At 42.1% G+C, this 14,780-nt stretch overlaps 1 protein-coding gene across 2 annotated transcripts in view; it reads right to left on the bottom strand.

Moving 5' to 3' along the window:
• The window catches only part of LOC121956324 (E3 ubiquitin-protein ligase SMURF2), a 79,240-nt gene that overhangs the window by 15,026 nt on the left and 49,434 nt on the right, over nt 1-14,780 (bottom strand). For both annotated transcript variants that reach the window (XM_088069355.1, XM_088069356.1), the window contains exons 8-11: nt 13,612-13,826; nt 10,106-10,190; nt 7,566-7,724; nt 6,343-6,396 (exon numbers count right to left, since the gene is read on the bottom strand). In XM_088069355.1, coding sequence (XP_087925481.1) covers nt 6,343-6,396; nt 7,566-7,724; nt 10,106-10,190; nt 13,612-13,826 — 513 coding nt within the window. The remainder of the gene's footprint in view (nt 1-6,342; nt 6,397-7,565; nt 7,725-10,105; nt 10,191-13,611; nt 13,827-14,780) is intronic.

Below are 14,780 nucleotides of genomic sequence, written 5' to 3'. Positions count from 1 at the left end.
AACACAGATTGGTGGAAAATCTTGGCAATGGCAGGGAAAGAGTTAAAAAAAAAAAATAAAGAAACAAGGGGTTAAACCCTGCTGCTGACTGATGACATGTTGTGGACTGATCTCGCAGCAGCAGTTTAATGCAGTGTGTGAAGGACTGGAGGAGCGAAACCATGGCAACACGGGCCAAATCAAAACAATTCATCCTTTTTATTATCGGTTCTATGACGTCATAAGTCCCGTTATCAGGCGATAATTATCGGTCCGATACGGCGTTCAGAGAGCGAGAGGTCTCTCTTCGGCCTTTGCTGACTGCAGAGTACGAGGAGTAAACACACTGAGGTCATCTGGGAAGCACATCAAGTCAAACAGCTGCCTCAGCCCCTCACACACACACACACACACACACACACACACACACACACACACACACACACACACACACACACACACACACACACAGGTGGAGGTGGGATTAGTGGAGGTAAGACATCTCCTTCGCTCGCTCGCTGTCCCTCTCACGAACTCGCTCACACAGCTTCCTGTCTCCACCTGGCAGAGTCTGTTGGTCTCGCTGAACTAAAATGAGGCTTTTTAACGGACGAGCAGCCGAATGTGACCGAGGGGAAGAAAGTTCTGTAAATAGATCCTCTGCTGCTCTTGACTCAGCATGTGCGTCCGAGGTAACGTGGGGTCATCGAGGCCAAAAATGTGTCTTAAGAGACGGAGAGAGAAAGGGTATAGTGCAGGGACCGTTATAAATAGAAATTAGGGACGTATTAATTGTCTTTTTGTCTTCTATGTGCTCGATGTGAAGCACTTGGTGAACGTCATTTCCTTCTTGTAAAGCACATTGGGCTGCACTTCTTAAAAGATGCTATACAAAAAAAGTTTATCATTATCATTAGTATTATTTTGAATTTAAATCACAAAACATGAAATAAAGCTCTTTGAAATGTAGTCCTAAAGCTCAGAGTCAGCGGAGTGCCGGACTAAAAGAAAGGTCTCCTGTCCTTCAAGTCATTTTGCATTTTTTTTATTTTTTTTTTTATTTTAATGGGCGTCGAGGAATTGAAAGAAAAATTAACAGAAACCAGCATCTCTAAACTGAGCACAGCTGAATTAACCCTTAGGGACTGTTTAGTGTGTTTTAAGCGCTTTTCATTCTTTTCTTTTTTTTTTTTAGATTTTTGGCTGCGTTCATGCATATGGCATACATTTTGGCAAGATTGTGTATTTTTGTTTAATCTTCATACTGTTAAGTGCAAAAAATGCACCACTGAAACCCACTCAAACTGACATTTTTGATCCCACAGCCATCAAAAGCATACAAATTTTAAATTTTTTTTTCTAAAAATATAGTGGCATTATGACAAAAACCTGGCATTTAAACTGTCAACTGTCATTCTGAAAATGAATTTGTGATATTTATGTTTGAAAAATCAGTTCAGAGAAAGCAGCATAATATTTATGGATAATATTTTTTTAAAGCTTGATTCGGAAAAGCGCGTTTTGTGCACAGAAAGATACGAGTGTGTGTGATATTAAAGCGGGCCCTAAAGGGTTAACATCAAGTTAATTTGTTTTCAACCATGTAATAATAATAATAGATTTTCATTTGTAATGCACTTTACATTTGAAACAAATCTCAAAGTGCTACATGATAAAATGTCAAAATGACCTCAGCTTCCCTTCTCAAACTTCTGTCCTCTTAAAATTTAAAGGCAGCAAACTTTTGACACAAACTCTCTTTTTTAAGCGAAAACAAATAGTTTCTTTTCGCAGAGTAACAGAAAAAAGCGTTTGACCGCAGCATCAATAGTGCGGCTGTGGTCTGCGGTCGATGATGACAGAGGTCTCCACTCTGTCACTGGACGGAGGACACGACTTTTGAAGCGGCCGCTGTGTTTTGGGAAGACGGCCTCAGAGGGTGGCACAGCAGGGAGGCGTGAGCACGCACGCACACACACACACACACACACACACACACACACACACACACACACACACACACACACACACACAATCAAAAGAGCCTTTATGGGGCCGGCACTAAAGGATTATTTGCACAGTGGCCTTTTGCACCCTGGCGGGGGGGCGGCAGGCATGCTCGGCCCTGAGCGGGGTCACAAACACCAGACTGCAGAGCCGAGCGCAGAGGGCGGTGGAAGCGTGCGCGTCAGTGTGTGTGTGCATGTGGTAAAGACACGCAGGACTCTAAGTGACGCCGAGGTTCAAGCAAACAAACACAGGAACCGAAAGTTCACTTCATGACAGAACCGAGAGCGGCTCCTCCGCCACAATGACAACGTCTCCTCAGCGAAGTCGCTGAGTCTGGTTTCTGGTGTCGGCCCAGCAGAATCCAGTTTGGCTTTTTCAATCACTTCCTGCTATCCCAGAAAGCCACAGGGGCCCCACAGGACACTCGAGACCTCCTCCTGAATCCCTTTATTTCCTGCAGACTAGACTCCGAGGGAGGGAAGGTGAGGGAGGAAGAGGGGGGAGGCTCCCCAACAGCACCCAAACACTGCTCAGAGGGTGGGGGAGGAGGTGGGGGAGGAGGCATCCCTTCCTGCACTTTCACCCATAAATCAAACATTCCTGCTCCGTGTCTTTTCAAGGTTTCTATACATTTTTACCAAAAACTTTCCTCTTCCAAACGAGCATCGATACTCCCCATCAGTTCTTTGTCATTAGTACATAAGAGCTTTTAAATATATATTTTAAAAAGTCAGACCAGGATTAGAAGTGAATATTTATATATAGTTTAGGGAGTGTTTGGTATTTTTATGAGACGGGAGGACGTGGTGAATAAAGGGCAGGGAAGTCAAATAATTATGTTGTGTTTTTTATTTTGGCTTAGGGGAGGGAAATAAAACGTAAAATGGGTGTGTTTTGTATATATTTATACAAATGCCCATTTCTAAAGACTGCATGTCTTCCTAGCCTATTTGTTTGGAAGGCCTGTTTTCTTTTATTTTTTTTTTCTTTTTTTAGAAAAAGGGCAAGAAAAAAAATCTGGCTATCACTTTTTCTTAAAAAAAAAAAGACAAAAAAGAAGTTTCTTAGTTTCTTTTCTGGTCAAAAATGGCCAATTTTTGTTCCTTAAATTGTTTTTTGACAATTTCTTTCCTTTAAAAAAATTTGCATTTTTTTGTTTTTAAATAATTTTGGCGATTTTTAACCAAAAAATAGACAATTCTTTTTTCTTTAAAAAATCATTTGGTGATTTTTATGTATTTTTTTTAGTATTTTTTTGGTGATCACAAAAATTACACCATTTATCAACAGCCAGAAACTGCCAAAACAGAAATTATAATTGTAATTATAATTTGAACACATCATGTGAAAAAAAAAATCCATGACTTTTCTAAACATTTTCATGGTATATTTAGTTTTCTAAAACTTGCTCAGGCCTGGAAATTGCTATTTGCCAGTTCAATGACTTTTTTCGTGTTTTTCACGAGCGTTTGAACTCGGTCCGTCGCTCCGTGGCCCCCGATTCTCTCGTCTCTCTGCAGCTCCGTACCGAGGAGCTCGACTCCGCTGCACGTCACCTGAAGATGCTCGCTGCAGAGATAAGTTGGCGTAATAAAAGCTGCACAAACGTCTGCTGTATGACACAGCGATCGCTCTGCACGGAGGGCAGTCCTGCAGCCAGGTCTTAAAACCGGACCAGGATTCAGTTACCTACTGAACAGAGACCCTGACCATCGGGGGGGTGAACGCTGGAGAAGATTGCAACATCACAGGGGAAATATAACCAAAAAACTCTGGGCTGGATGCTCAGGGAGTGTCTTTGGCACCGAAAAAAGGCAATAAACTTAACTTTGACGGACGTATATATATCGAACATTTTTGTGGGATGATGACGGCACAGAGGAGGGGTGAAAATTTTCTAAAATCCCGGCCTTGATAAAAGGCAGATGTCTTGATGGAAATCCATGACGACTGATATCTTTTCCAGAGTGTTGTCACGAGCGAGAAAGTCACTCCAAAGTCGACTCTGTCTGCGGCAACAGCTTCAGTGAGAACAGAAACGGCAGCGAGGTGATGAAAGGGTTAATGTCACTGGGATGGATTGAGGTGGGCTCAGGTTAAATCTGAGTCATGCGCAATTTATAAAGACCTTATTTCACAAATCTCATGTCCTTGAATAACCAGGAGATGAACGACGGGCTGCAGCCCAAATCTAACACTTTATATCAGTTACATTTAAATAAATAAAACCACCAATCAGCAAAATGTACAAACGTACTTAACCCTTTAGGGCCCGCTTCACACACACTGCGCTTTTCAAAATCAGGCTATAAAACATACTAAACATTAATATTATTTTTCTGCTTTCGTTGAGACCAACATCAGTCCTAATCATTAATATCAAATTTTCAGAATTTTAACCCTTCAAATGCCAAGTTTTTGTTTCTAGATGCAAGAAAAAAAACCCCAAAAAATAACTGTTTTCATTATACTACATGCTAAGTAGATTCTTTCACAATAAAAGTCTGGGATCATATAATTTGAGACAACTGGTAAATACATGTATATTCAGGCAGACAGTATGAAGAAAATTAAGGGCTTTTTAAACATTAAAGTACGTAAAATGTTCTGGAAGATGCCCAAAATACACGTATGAACCTGAAAATGAGCAGAATAAAGGACCTGTACCGACAGTACTGAGTTAACGTCGGTAGACGGGTTTCCACTGACCACTTAAGTTGCGTAAACTGAACTTGCAAATATAAAATACACCTAATGGAAACGTGTCCGTTTAGAAAAAAGTAATTTTTTGAAAAAAAAAACAAAACTTTTTTATGCTCACATGAGTTGGTATTTCAGGTGATTGAAAAAAAGCAATATTTGGCAAAACTGCAATGGAAATTTTTGTCTTTTCTAGGTCACATGATGTTATGTCTATGTGCTCATCAGTAGGAACTGGCTCCCATGATGCAGCAGGAGCTACAAGAGCTGTTATTGCATCACATAACTCTGAGAAAGTTGAGCGGATCATCTGAAAGTTTTGAATCCACAATTCCTCTGTGAAATCGTGGACTATCAGCTCCCAGAAATCCCTCATACGTGGCCGCTCCCACGCATAAGGGGCTCGCCTTTCCATTTTGGCCTTGGATTGGGAATAATGACGGAAATAATGACGGAAATACTGACGGAAATAATGACGGAAATAATGATGGAAATAATGACAGCTAGTGCGGTGGCTGCAGTAGAAATAAAGCTGCTAATGTTTTGAACATCCATCGCCATGGTTACTGGGATGTTATTGTGAAAGAAGTCGCTGAACATCAGTCAGAGGAAACGCTGTCATTACTGTTTTATCACCTTTTTGAAAATATCGCGTTTGGCGCAAAACTGTGATGGAAACCCGCCTCCTAACAGCTCTAGAGACGGCGATCTTTCTGTCGGAGTGTAAAATCACTCCTGTGATATAAAAAAAACCTGCCAGCTTTCAGGCTTTGATGTGCACTAACTATCCTCCCAGAACACATGTACCGGAGCAAATCTACGGAGGAGATTTTCACACATCTGGGCACAGTCATGCTCGCGACAAAACTCCTACATTAAAAACAAATGTGGCGTGCCAGCCGACGTTTTTACAAGACTTTTCAGAGCGTCGAGATGAAAAAAAAAAATCAATTCAAAATCCAAAACACGCTCTTTGATCTATCAGAGCAGGAAAAAAGAAAAAGAAACCGGATCTCTGTGTCAAAGCGCTCCCTCTCTCTCAGGCGGAGGAGGCCCACCGAGGCACAGCGCTCCCACCTTTGAGCAGCAAGGAGCTCTGGGTAATGCTCCGGCTATCGCTGCACCGTACGTGTTTGAACAGCTGCACAGGGGAAAAAACCCCGAACACGTGCGCCCATGCACGCAGGCAATCACTGACACACACGAACCTGCGCAGATGGACACACACACAGGTCATTCATTGACTCGGGCATCAAATTTATGCTCCGTTTCCTGGATGTAAGACGCTCCTCCAGCCACAGACACTGCAGCGTCGGTTTCCACTCCGCTATCTGATGTCGGGCCAAAGCCAGCTTTGTGACGGATTGTGTGCTAAAACGCCTTTATGATCAAAACCTCTGCGGGGCTGAGGAATGTGCATTTTTGTGTGGAAAGAGAGAGTGTGGGGGAGTATGTGTTTCTGTGTGTGTGTGTGTGTGTGTGTGTGTAAACGTCTGCTCAGCAGAAGGGCGACTCTGACTGCTGAACGTCTACAGGTGGTGAACACACCTTGGCGCAGGATCTCACTGTAAAACATGGACGGAGGGAGGCGGAGTCTGTGAATGTTTGAGTGAGAGAGGGTTACAGTCGGCTGGCAGGAAGCCCAAATCTTACCTGACATTCTGACTTTCGATGCCTCCTCGGGAACCGTTCGGGCTCGGGCTCGGACTGCGAGACAAAAAGACGACAGAAAGTAAATCTCTGTGCTTTTATACCCCGTTTTTCTGAACCCTCTGAGAACCACACAGTGCGGTGCACATCATCCCAACGCTGGAACCTGGAGATAAATCTGAGATGCAGCTCTGAGCGTCGGGTTTTTCTCGTCAGAAATCTGTAATAAACGTTGTGTTTCGATGAGGCGCCGATTCAAACTTTTAAAGTTTAGATCAGGGACACTCACCTGGCTTTCCCTGGGGGGCACTTTTGTAAAAAGACAGGAGGCCAGGCACCAGTCCCATACGTGTTTCAAGGATTTTAAGATGTTTCTAAAATTTTAGGATTTTTTTCTAGGATTTTAGGACAATTTGAGGATTTTTAAATATTTCTAGGATTTTAGAACATTTTTTCAGATTTTAGGACATTTCCGGGATATTCACATATTTCTAGGATTTTAAGATGTTTCTGGGATTTTAGGACATTTAAAGGAATTTTATGCTTTTTTGGGGATTTTCAAATTTTTCTAGGATTTCAAGACATTTCTAGGACTTTAGGATGTTTCCAGGATTTTAGAAGAATTCTCAGATTTTAAAATATTTCTCCGATTTTAAAACATTTCTAGGATTTTAGGACTTTTCAATGATTTTAGGATATCACTAGGATTTAAGGATGTTTCTAGGATTTTAGAAGAATTCTCAGATTTTAAAACATTTCTAGGATTTTAGGAGTTTTGTAAGATTTTAGGATGTTTCTAAGATTTTAGGACATCTCTGGGATTTTAAGTCATTTCTCAGATTTTAGAAAGTTTCTAGGATTTTAGGACATTAGGGTCTTAGGTAGGACCTCTGTTGGGTTGTGCAGGGATCCTCCACTGGCATTTTTTTATGCACTCTGGCTCTTTATGTACACTTAAAGCACAAAAACATTTCCCAGTGTGAATGATTTTAGTTTTAATGTGAATTAGAAAATGATTAGAGGGCCACCGCGCATCATACTGAGGACCAGATTTGGCCCGCGGGCCGTAAGTTGAGCATCACTGTAGCCGGTGCTAACGGCAGAGTTGGCTGAAGGCGTTTTTCCGTCATGGCGACAGTGAAGGTGTTTGGGGCGGCGAGTCCAGACTGACGCAGACTGCGAGCTCGCGCCTTCAGGGCGGTCTCTCCAGGTTACAGTGTACTTACTTTAGGACGAGATGCAGGTTGGCGGAGAGGCGCGGGTCTGTGAACTGCGTGGTTCGGTTGTTGTGGTCGACAAAGTAAACCCTCCCCGTGGCAGTGTTACGAATCTCCCATCCAGGCGGCAGAGGACCCAGCTCCTCACAGTTCACATTACTCAGATCTCTGAAACGCAGCACACAATAAAGCTTCAGTACGCATGAATTTCAGAAAAACAGAGTCAGTGCAGGGTGGGACGAGGGAACAGAGAGACACACGTCCAATTCTAGGTATAAAACATACCAAAGCACTGACTAACTGGACTCAGGCGGACAGCGAGATTCCGAGATGTCTGAAAAATCACTTTTATTCTATTTTTCTTCTTCCTCCCATCTAAATTATTTACTGCTGCCCTGCAACCCCTTTCAGCTGGACTCCATGGAGACAAAAAGGCTCAGAAATTACAGCAAGTCTCGCTGCGCTGGCTTCTCTGTTTTGCGGCGTTTGAGCCAAAAGGGACCAGGAGCGATGAGAGCTTGGCAGCTGAGCCATCTGCTGATGTCGGAGCTGTCTGAGGAGCGCCGGGTGAGGTGTGGCGTGACCAATGGCGTCCTATCACGAGCAATAAAAACATCATCTATCACTCAGATGCTGACAGAATGCAAGCCAGGTATTATAATATCACTCATGTTTTATTGATAGCGTCTGGAGTGCAGCGGAGCCCGTCTTTGCACACGTAGAGCCGCAGTTCTTCTGGTAATCAATAGGACGCACATGCCTGACCGAGGAGAGCCTCTGGTTCGGCTGATTGAGACCCGCGCGCTGTCGGCCATGTGTGCCGCAGTGAGGCCTTTCAGCGCTCGTGCCAGAGGGCCGAATCGCTCAGAGCCCCGTGACATGGGTCTTCTCACAGCATGTCAGCCTCATAATCGGCTGCAGGTTTACGGCAGACTACAAGGGGACGGGGACTAAGAGAGACACACGAGCTGCAGCGTGTGTGAAGTCAGTTACGTCAGTGACGGCTGGCAGGACAATAATAAAGGAGTCATAAACTAATGCCACATTTTCACTGCGTGTGGAGGTGCTGAAGTTAATCGTTTCTATGACGCATCGAGACGATTCTGCATCGACGAGGTGACGGCACATAATCGATAACGCAACGCCACGCAACATTTCACTGCCGCGGCTGGACAATAAAGTTCTGTAGTTTAAGAGAACTTCCTGGTAGCGACCACTAATTTAATTTTAAACGTTTACGTTAACATTTCAGTATTTAATGAAGAAGCAGATGTCCGTATCTGCACTGCTCTGTCAGGAACAACATTAACGTCAGGCTAAATCGGTTTTAAAGTGTTACGTTAACGCAGACTGGAGAAGACTTTCTCTGTTTACACTGCGCTCTTCAGTCTTTATTCCTCCTCTATCTCAATTGTTTTGCACCAAAACACTAAAATTCAATCAAATTCTTCGTGTGTGTAAACGTACTTGGCAATGAAACGATTCTGATTTTAATTAAAATACATAAAAGTTTGATGCCATTTTAGTGTCGTAAACAGTCATGTTTGTGATGATCGCCACATTCAGTTTCCTCTCTGAGAGCAGAGGACAGCGAGACTGCAGAAGCGTCCGTTTGTTTTTCCAAACTGGAAAATTCAATTTGAATGACACGAGACAAGACACAAGACAAGACAGGACACAAGACAAGACACAAGACAAGACAGGACACAAGACAAGACACAAGACAAGACAGGACACAAGACAAGACAAGAAAAGACACGATACGACACGACACAACACGACAAGACAAGACAAGACAAGACAAGACAAGACAAGACAAGACAAGACAAGACAAGACAAGACAAGACAAGACAAGACAAGACAAGACAAGAGACGAGACGAGACGAGACGAGACGAGACGACACGACACGACACGACACGACACGACACGACACGACACGACAAGACAACACAAGACAAGACAAGACACAAGACAAGACAGGACAAGACAAGACACAGCAAGACAAGACAAGACAAGACAAGAGATGAGACGACAAGACAAGACACAAGACAAGACACAACAAGACAAGACACAACAAGACAAGAGACGAGACAAGACAAGACAAGACAAGACAAGACAAGACAAGACTCAAAGTCTCTGGGTTTTTTTATGTTTTGTTATGTAAATAAGGTCTGTGGTTAACACAGGCTGTATAAACCTGATTTTTAACTTTAACTTTAAGTTTTTATGTGTATTTAAAAGGCAGCTGCTCAAAGTGGCTACAAAATGAGTATTCATGTGTTTATTTTTTCAGTTGAATGTAATAATATCCAACACACACTTTCATTAACATTTCTGTTTGAGCGTGAACGGCAGAGATGATGTCACAAAATCGAGAAAAGGGCCCCGGTAATAAACGCTCCTGGAGTCTATTGTTGCAGTGGAAATGAAGCAAAAATCATCTGTGGAAAGCTCAAATACTCATGTTTGCGTTTTACCATTCTTGTGTTTGTGAGAGCGTTTTTGTTTTTTTCTGTCTCCCGATGACACAGGAGCTGTGTGGACGTACCTGGGTACTCTGGGGTCGTGCCACGTGCTGACACCTGTCTGAGTGTGGAGGAAGTACACCTGGCCCTGCTGCGTGGTCCTCTGCTCTGTACCAAGACAAAAAAATGGGATTAATCGATGCAAAGTCTGGTTATACAATCTGCAGGGGCGCTTCTAGGACCTGAGGACACTGGGGGCTCAGCCCGGACCTCTGGAGGGGGGGTCCGGTCGATCCTCCTTTTTGATGAATAAGCTCTATTTTGATGCTTTTTACGCACTCTGGCACTTTATTTTTTAACTTTAACGATGAATTGTGATGTTAAAAATATGGGTAGTTATATATGGGTAGTTGTAATTAGTACTGAGTAGAAACACAAATCCAATTATTAAAAATGTATTTATTAAAGTTAGAAAATTAGTATTTATTTTGTTAAAAGTACATTTAGTCAAGTATAAGTATTGATGGCATGACAGATTATTAGATCCCGGGCTTTTTTTAAACATTATTAGAGACCTTTTTGTTATTTATGGATGCAGAGAAGGTACTTGTGTTTTTATAGCTGCATCTTGTATTTATTTTACTGCAGATTTTTACCAAAGTACCAAACCATGGCATGTTTACTTTGAAATACGCTGACGATGTATTTATTTATTTCTTTTTACTTTTTGGTGATGTTTTTTTCTTTAAAAAACATTTCATTTTTCGTGTTATTCTTTGACCTGCCAAAATAAAAATTGCCAAAATTACACCATTTATCATAGCTAGAAACTTCAAAAACAGTTCTTATTGGATTGAGACAAACACTTATATATATATATATATAAAGAGAGATACAAGGCTTTTTATACAACATTCGGGCTGAAGTCTGAAGCGAGGCCTAATGACTTCGCTGCAGTGATGTGAATCCAATTAAAAGGGCGAATTACAACATTTAACCTCGACCTCGGCATCAAGTTTTATGTCAAATGTTTGAAATACATGGAAAAATAAAATGGAGTTTCACTCATGTGCCACATGCAGACAGATTGCGGCTGTAATCTGTCTGCGTACGAAAGAGATCACACAGACGGAGATAAAAGGAGCGCCTGAGTCAGTAGAGATCCCAAAAGGCTGCCAGGAAGAGGGGGGCGGGGAGGTGAGAGACGGGGCGAGGAGCACTGGAGAGGAAAGCAGAGGAGAGATGGGGCCGTCTGACTTTTGAGTTGGTGAGCTCATTCATCACCGGCTGACAGAGATATTTCCACGAAACGGCCTGCCAGAGAGCTCTTCTCTGGCATCCCTTTGGACCTACCGCCCCGCTTTAACATGCATGTACACACAACCTCCCAAACCCACGCCGCCCCGAGGAGCGCGCCATATACATCCACACGCGGGGGTGACACTTCTTGGCTGGTGTGCGCTCACATGAGGGGAATCAGAGGTGCTGACAGCTTTTATAGAAACTGCCCAAGAATAAGAAAGTTAGGACAGAGATGGAGAGAGCGAGAGAGACAAGTGCAGGAGGAGAGCAAAGACGTGATATCAGGGTTCTTATTTTCAACAAGAAATCTGCAGGATTTTACCTCAACTTTCGGGAAAATTTTAAAAAATCTCCTTATTGGCTCTTTTTCAAAACTATATAAGAGCTTTTAAAATTGGATTATAACTGAGTATTTAAATATAACTGAGGGAATGTGTGTTATTGATATTATTATGGGGGGATAGGTGGGTGCAAAACGGGGAGTCAAATAATGTTTTAAGCACTGGCAAAGGAGTTATGGGGTTTTTTGGCTCAGAGGAGGATACAACTTTAAATGGCTGAATTTTGTATTTATTTTACTGCTTCCTTCCAAAGCTGCACGCAGGTTTTCTTTAGGCCCATTTTTAAAGAAAAACATTAGCCGATTTAAAAAAAAAAAAACAAAAAAAAAGAGAGAATTTTTGAAGATTTTTCAAGAAAACATTTTGGCAATTTTTTTTTTTTTTTTTTTTAAAAATGGGCCTTTTTTAATCTTTAAATATTTTTGGTGGCTTTTAAAGAAAAACAGAAACTGTAAACACAAAAATTATTGCTGGATTTTTACTTTTCAGACAGTCCTTGATCACATGTCATTATACAGGTTCGTGAAACAGCTTTACATGACTTTTCCAAGTGTACGCTTAGTTTTCCAGGCCTGAAAAGTGTTATCTGCAAATTCCATGACTCTTCCAGCATTTCATGACCATACGAACCCTGTGATGTCCCAAATCCTACAGAGGATTTCACTGCGCGGATAAACAAAACTCCCTCGGGCGGTGTGGAGGAATCCAGCGAGTGTGTGTTTGCTTGTACATGAATGCGTCTGATTGTTTGACTGTGTGCAGAAAGGAGAACAGAGGGAGGGAGCGAGCGGCTGCCGCCAGCCTTTAACAGCCAAATCAATTCAATTAGATTGTGGAAAACGGAGCCAGTATTTCAGGCTCCTCGTGTGGAGCTGCAGCGTCACCGGAGCGGCGCTGGACTGAAAGAGGACACAGATTAGCCGGGTTACTGAGCCCAGTGTTGAGCCGGGAGGAGGGCAGAGGCGAAGCAATTAACACAACAGCATTACAGGGATGATACAGCGGCTCAGAGAGGGAGGGGGGAGGGCTTTCAGAGGAGGGTAAAAAACAAAAACAGTGTACTCAGGTGCAATCAGTGTTAAATATTTATCTGCCTCAAGACAACAAAAGGCTGCACATTTTAATGTAACCAGTAGCCACCTACTATTTTTTATCTTATTTTATTTTGATTTTTTTTTTTACAAGTTTATTATTTATTTTACAGGTTTATTTCATTTATTTATTAGTATTTTCCTTCAGCCCTACGTTATAATTTAACAACTCCTCCGCCTTTTTTTTGCCCTTTTTACAAATTTTTATTTTCTACAAGATTGAAAGGTCTTCATGTTCATTTGATTGTGCATTTTATTTTTACATTCTCATATAAACCAATAAAGAAATTACAAAAAAAGAAAAGGCTGCACATAAAGTTCTGGTTTTCTAACTTTTTTCAGATGCACCCAAACATCCGTCACACACACCAGCCGACCTCCGAACGAGTTCGTTTGATCTGAATATTATGATGTTATTTAACACCATTATGAACGTAGATATTGTTACAAAGGGAGAACCAGGCGGGGCTGCGGCTCAGAGGTAGAGCGGGTCGGCCTCTAATCAGAAGGTCAGCGGTTTGATCCCCGGCTACATGTCGTATCTTTACTCCCGATGCTGCGTCATCGGAGTGTGTGTGAATGGTTACTGAGTGGCAGGTGGCACCTCGGCCAGCAGTGTGTGAATGTAGTGTGAAAGCTAACGGAGAAAAAATAAATATAAACTAAAAGACGTAGAGTATTTTAACTATTTATTATTGAAAAACTGGATAACTTCGATCTTGGAAACAGAATCCCAAATGAGATTCGGGAAATTCTGCAGGTGTAATTATCTGAACCTGAGCTGCACGGCCGGATGATAAGCATTAATTTATAACCACAGCACATATGATTTATTATAAACTGGTTTCCACTAACCATATCCCTCAGGGAGGTCTGGAGGTGTGTGCAGGTGGGTTCTGCTCATGTAGTTGCGGTGCCTCTGGGAGCGGACCCGTCTCTCCTGGGCGCGCTGGTCGCCGTCGATGGGCGGCAATGCCGTGGTGGGCGTGGCCCCGTTCGTGCTGATGGGCGTGTTCTCGTCCACGATGCAGCTGAGAGGCCGTCCGGGGCTGGAGTACTCTGACGCAGGCCTGAGAGGGAACGAGAGGGAGGACCGCGAAGAGAAGGTGAGATGATCCGACTGTTTAAACGGACGAAGACGAGAATCTCATCACAGTATTTCTGCAGGGAGGGTCCGCTGTTATGAACTATAATCCCACATTTTATATGAAGGCTGTGATAAATGTGAAAGATTTTTGGGCGACAGGATCATTTGGTAGATTAGGCATATATCATGATTACAGAAATTTAGTGCATGGTACCGATACCACTGAAACTCCACAACTCTGGACACCTGATTCGATACCACGGTAACAACCTAAACAAGCATATAATTATATAATATACGAGAAAGTGTAAAACAAAATGTATCTAAATAGTTAAACTTGGCTTCGACCTTGTTTCTTTGTGGTTGGTACACGACCCTCGTTTAACCCTTTAAAACCTGAGCGACTTTGCTGGATTTCTTTAAAAACAAATAAATAAACAGTAAGACGACAATGAGCAACATAAGAAGAAATGAGCCACAAATTAGCAAGACATTTGTTTAAAAAATAAATAAATAAATCACCAGAAAATTAACCAAAAAAATGAAGGAATGAAGCAAAGTAAAAAACAAACAAGGAAATTACCTGAAAAAGAGCTTAACAATAATAATAATAATTCTGTAATATAAAATTAAATATGTAATTATTATCATTTTGACTTGTGCAAAGTGGTTCAGCCTGCTGAGAAACACGAATTCACCCTCTGAAAACTTTTTTTCTAAATTGAACATTAATTAGGAAAATCGTAGCCATGTTCACATTTTTGCATGAAACAAGAGCAGTTAAAAACAGTTTTAAACTACATTTAAAAAAAATAATTTTAAAATAATTCCTTAAACCCTGCTGCATCTTGTGGAGTCGAAGGACTCTCGTAGCCCGGGGAACGAAGCTGCTGTTCATTTTTGAGTAAGTGTGCAGTTTTGCACCTTGTGATCCTCC

Source organism: Plectropomus leopardus, chromosome 18 (genome assembly GCF_026936395.1).
Source record: "Plectropomus leopardus strain MGB_pleo_1.0 chromosome 18, ASM2693639v1, whole genome shotgun sequence".
Lineage (NCBI taxonomy): Eukaryota > Metazoa > Chordata > Actinopteri > Perciformes > Serranidae > Plectropomus > Plectropomus leopardus.
This window is presented reverse-complemented; position numbering and strand designations above follow the sequence as displayed.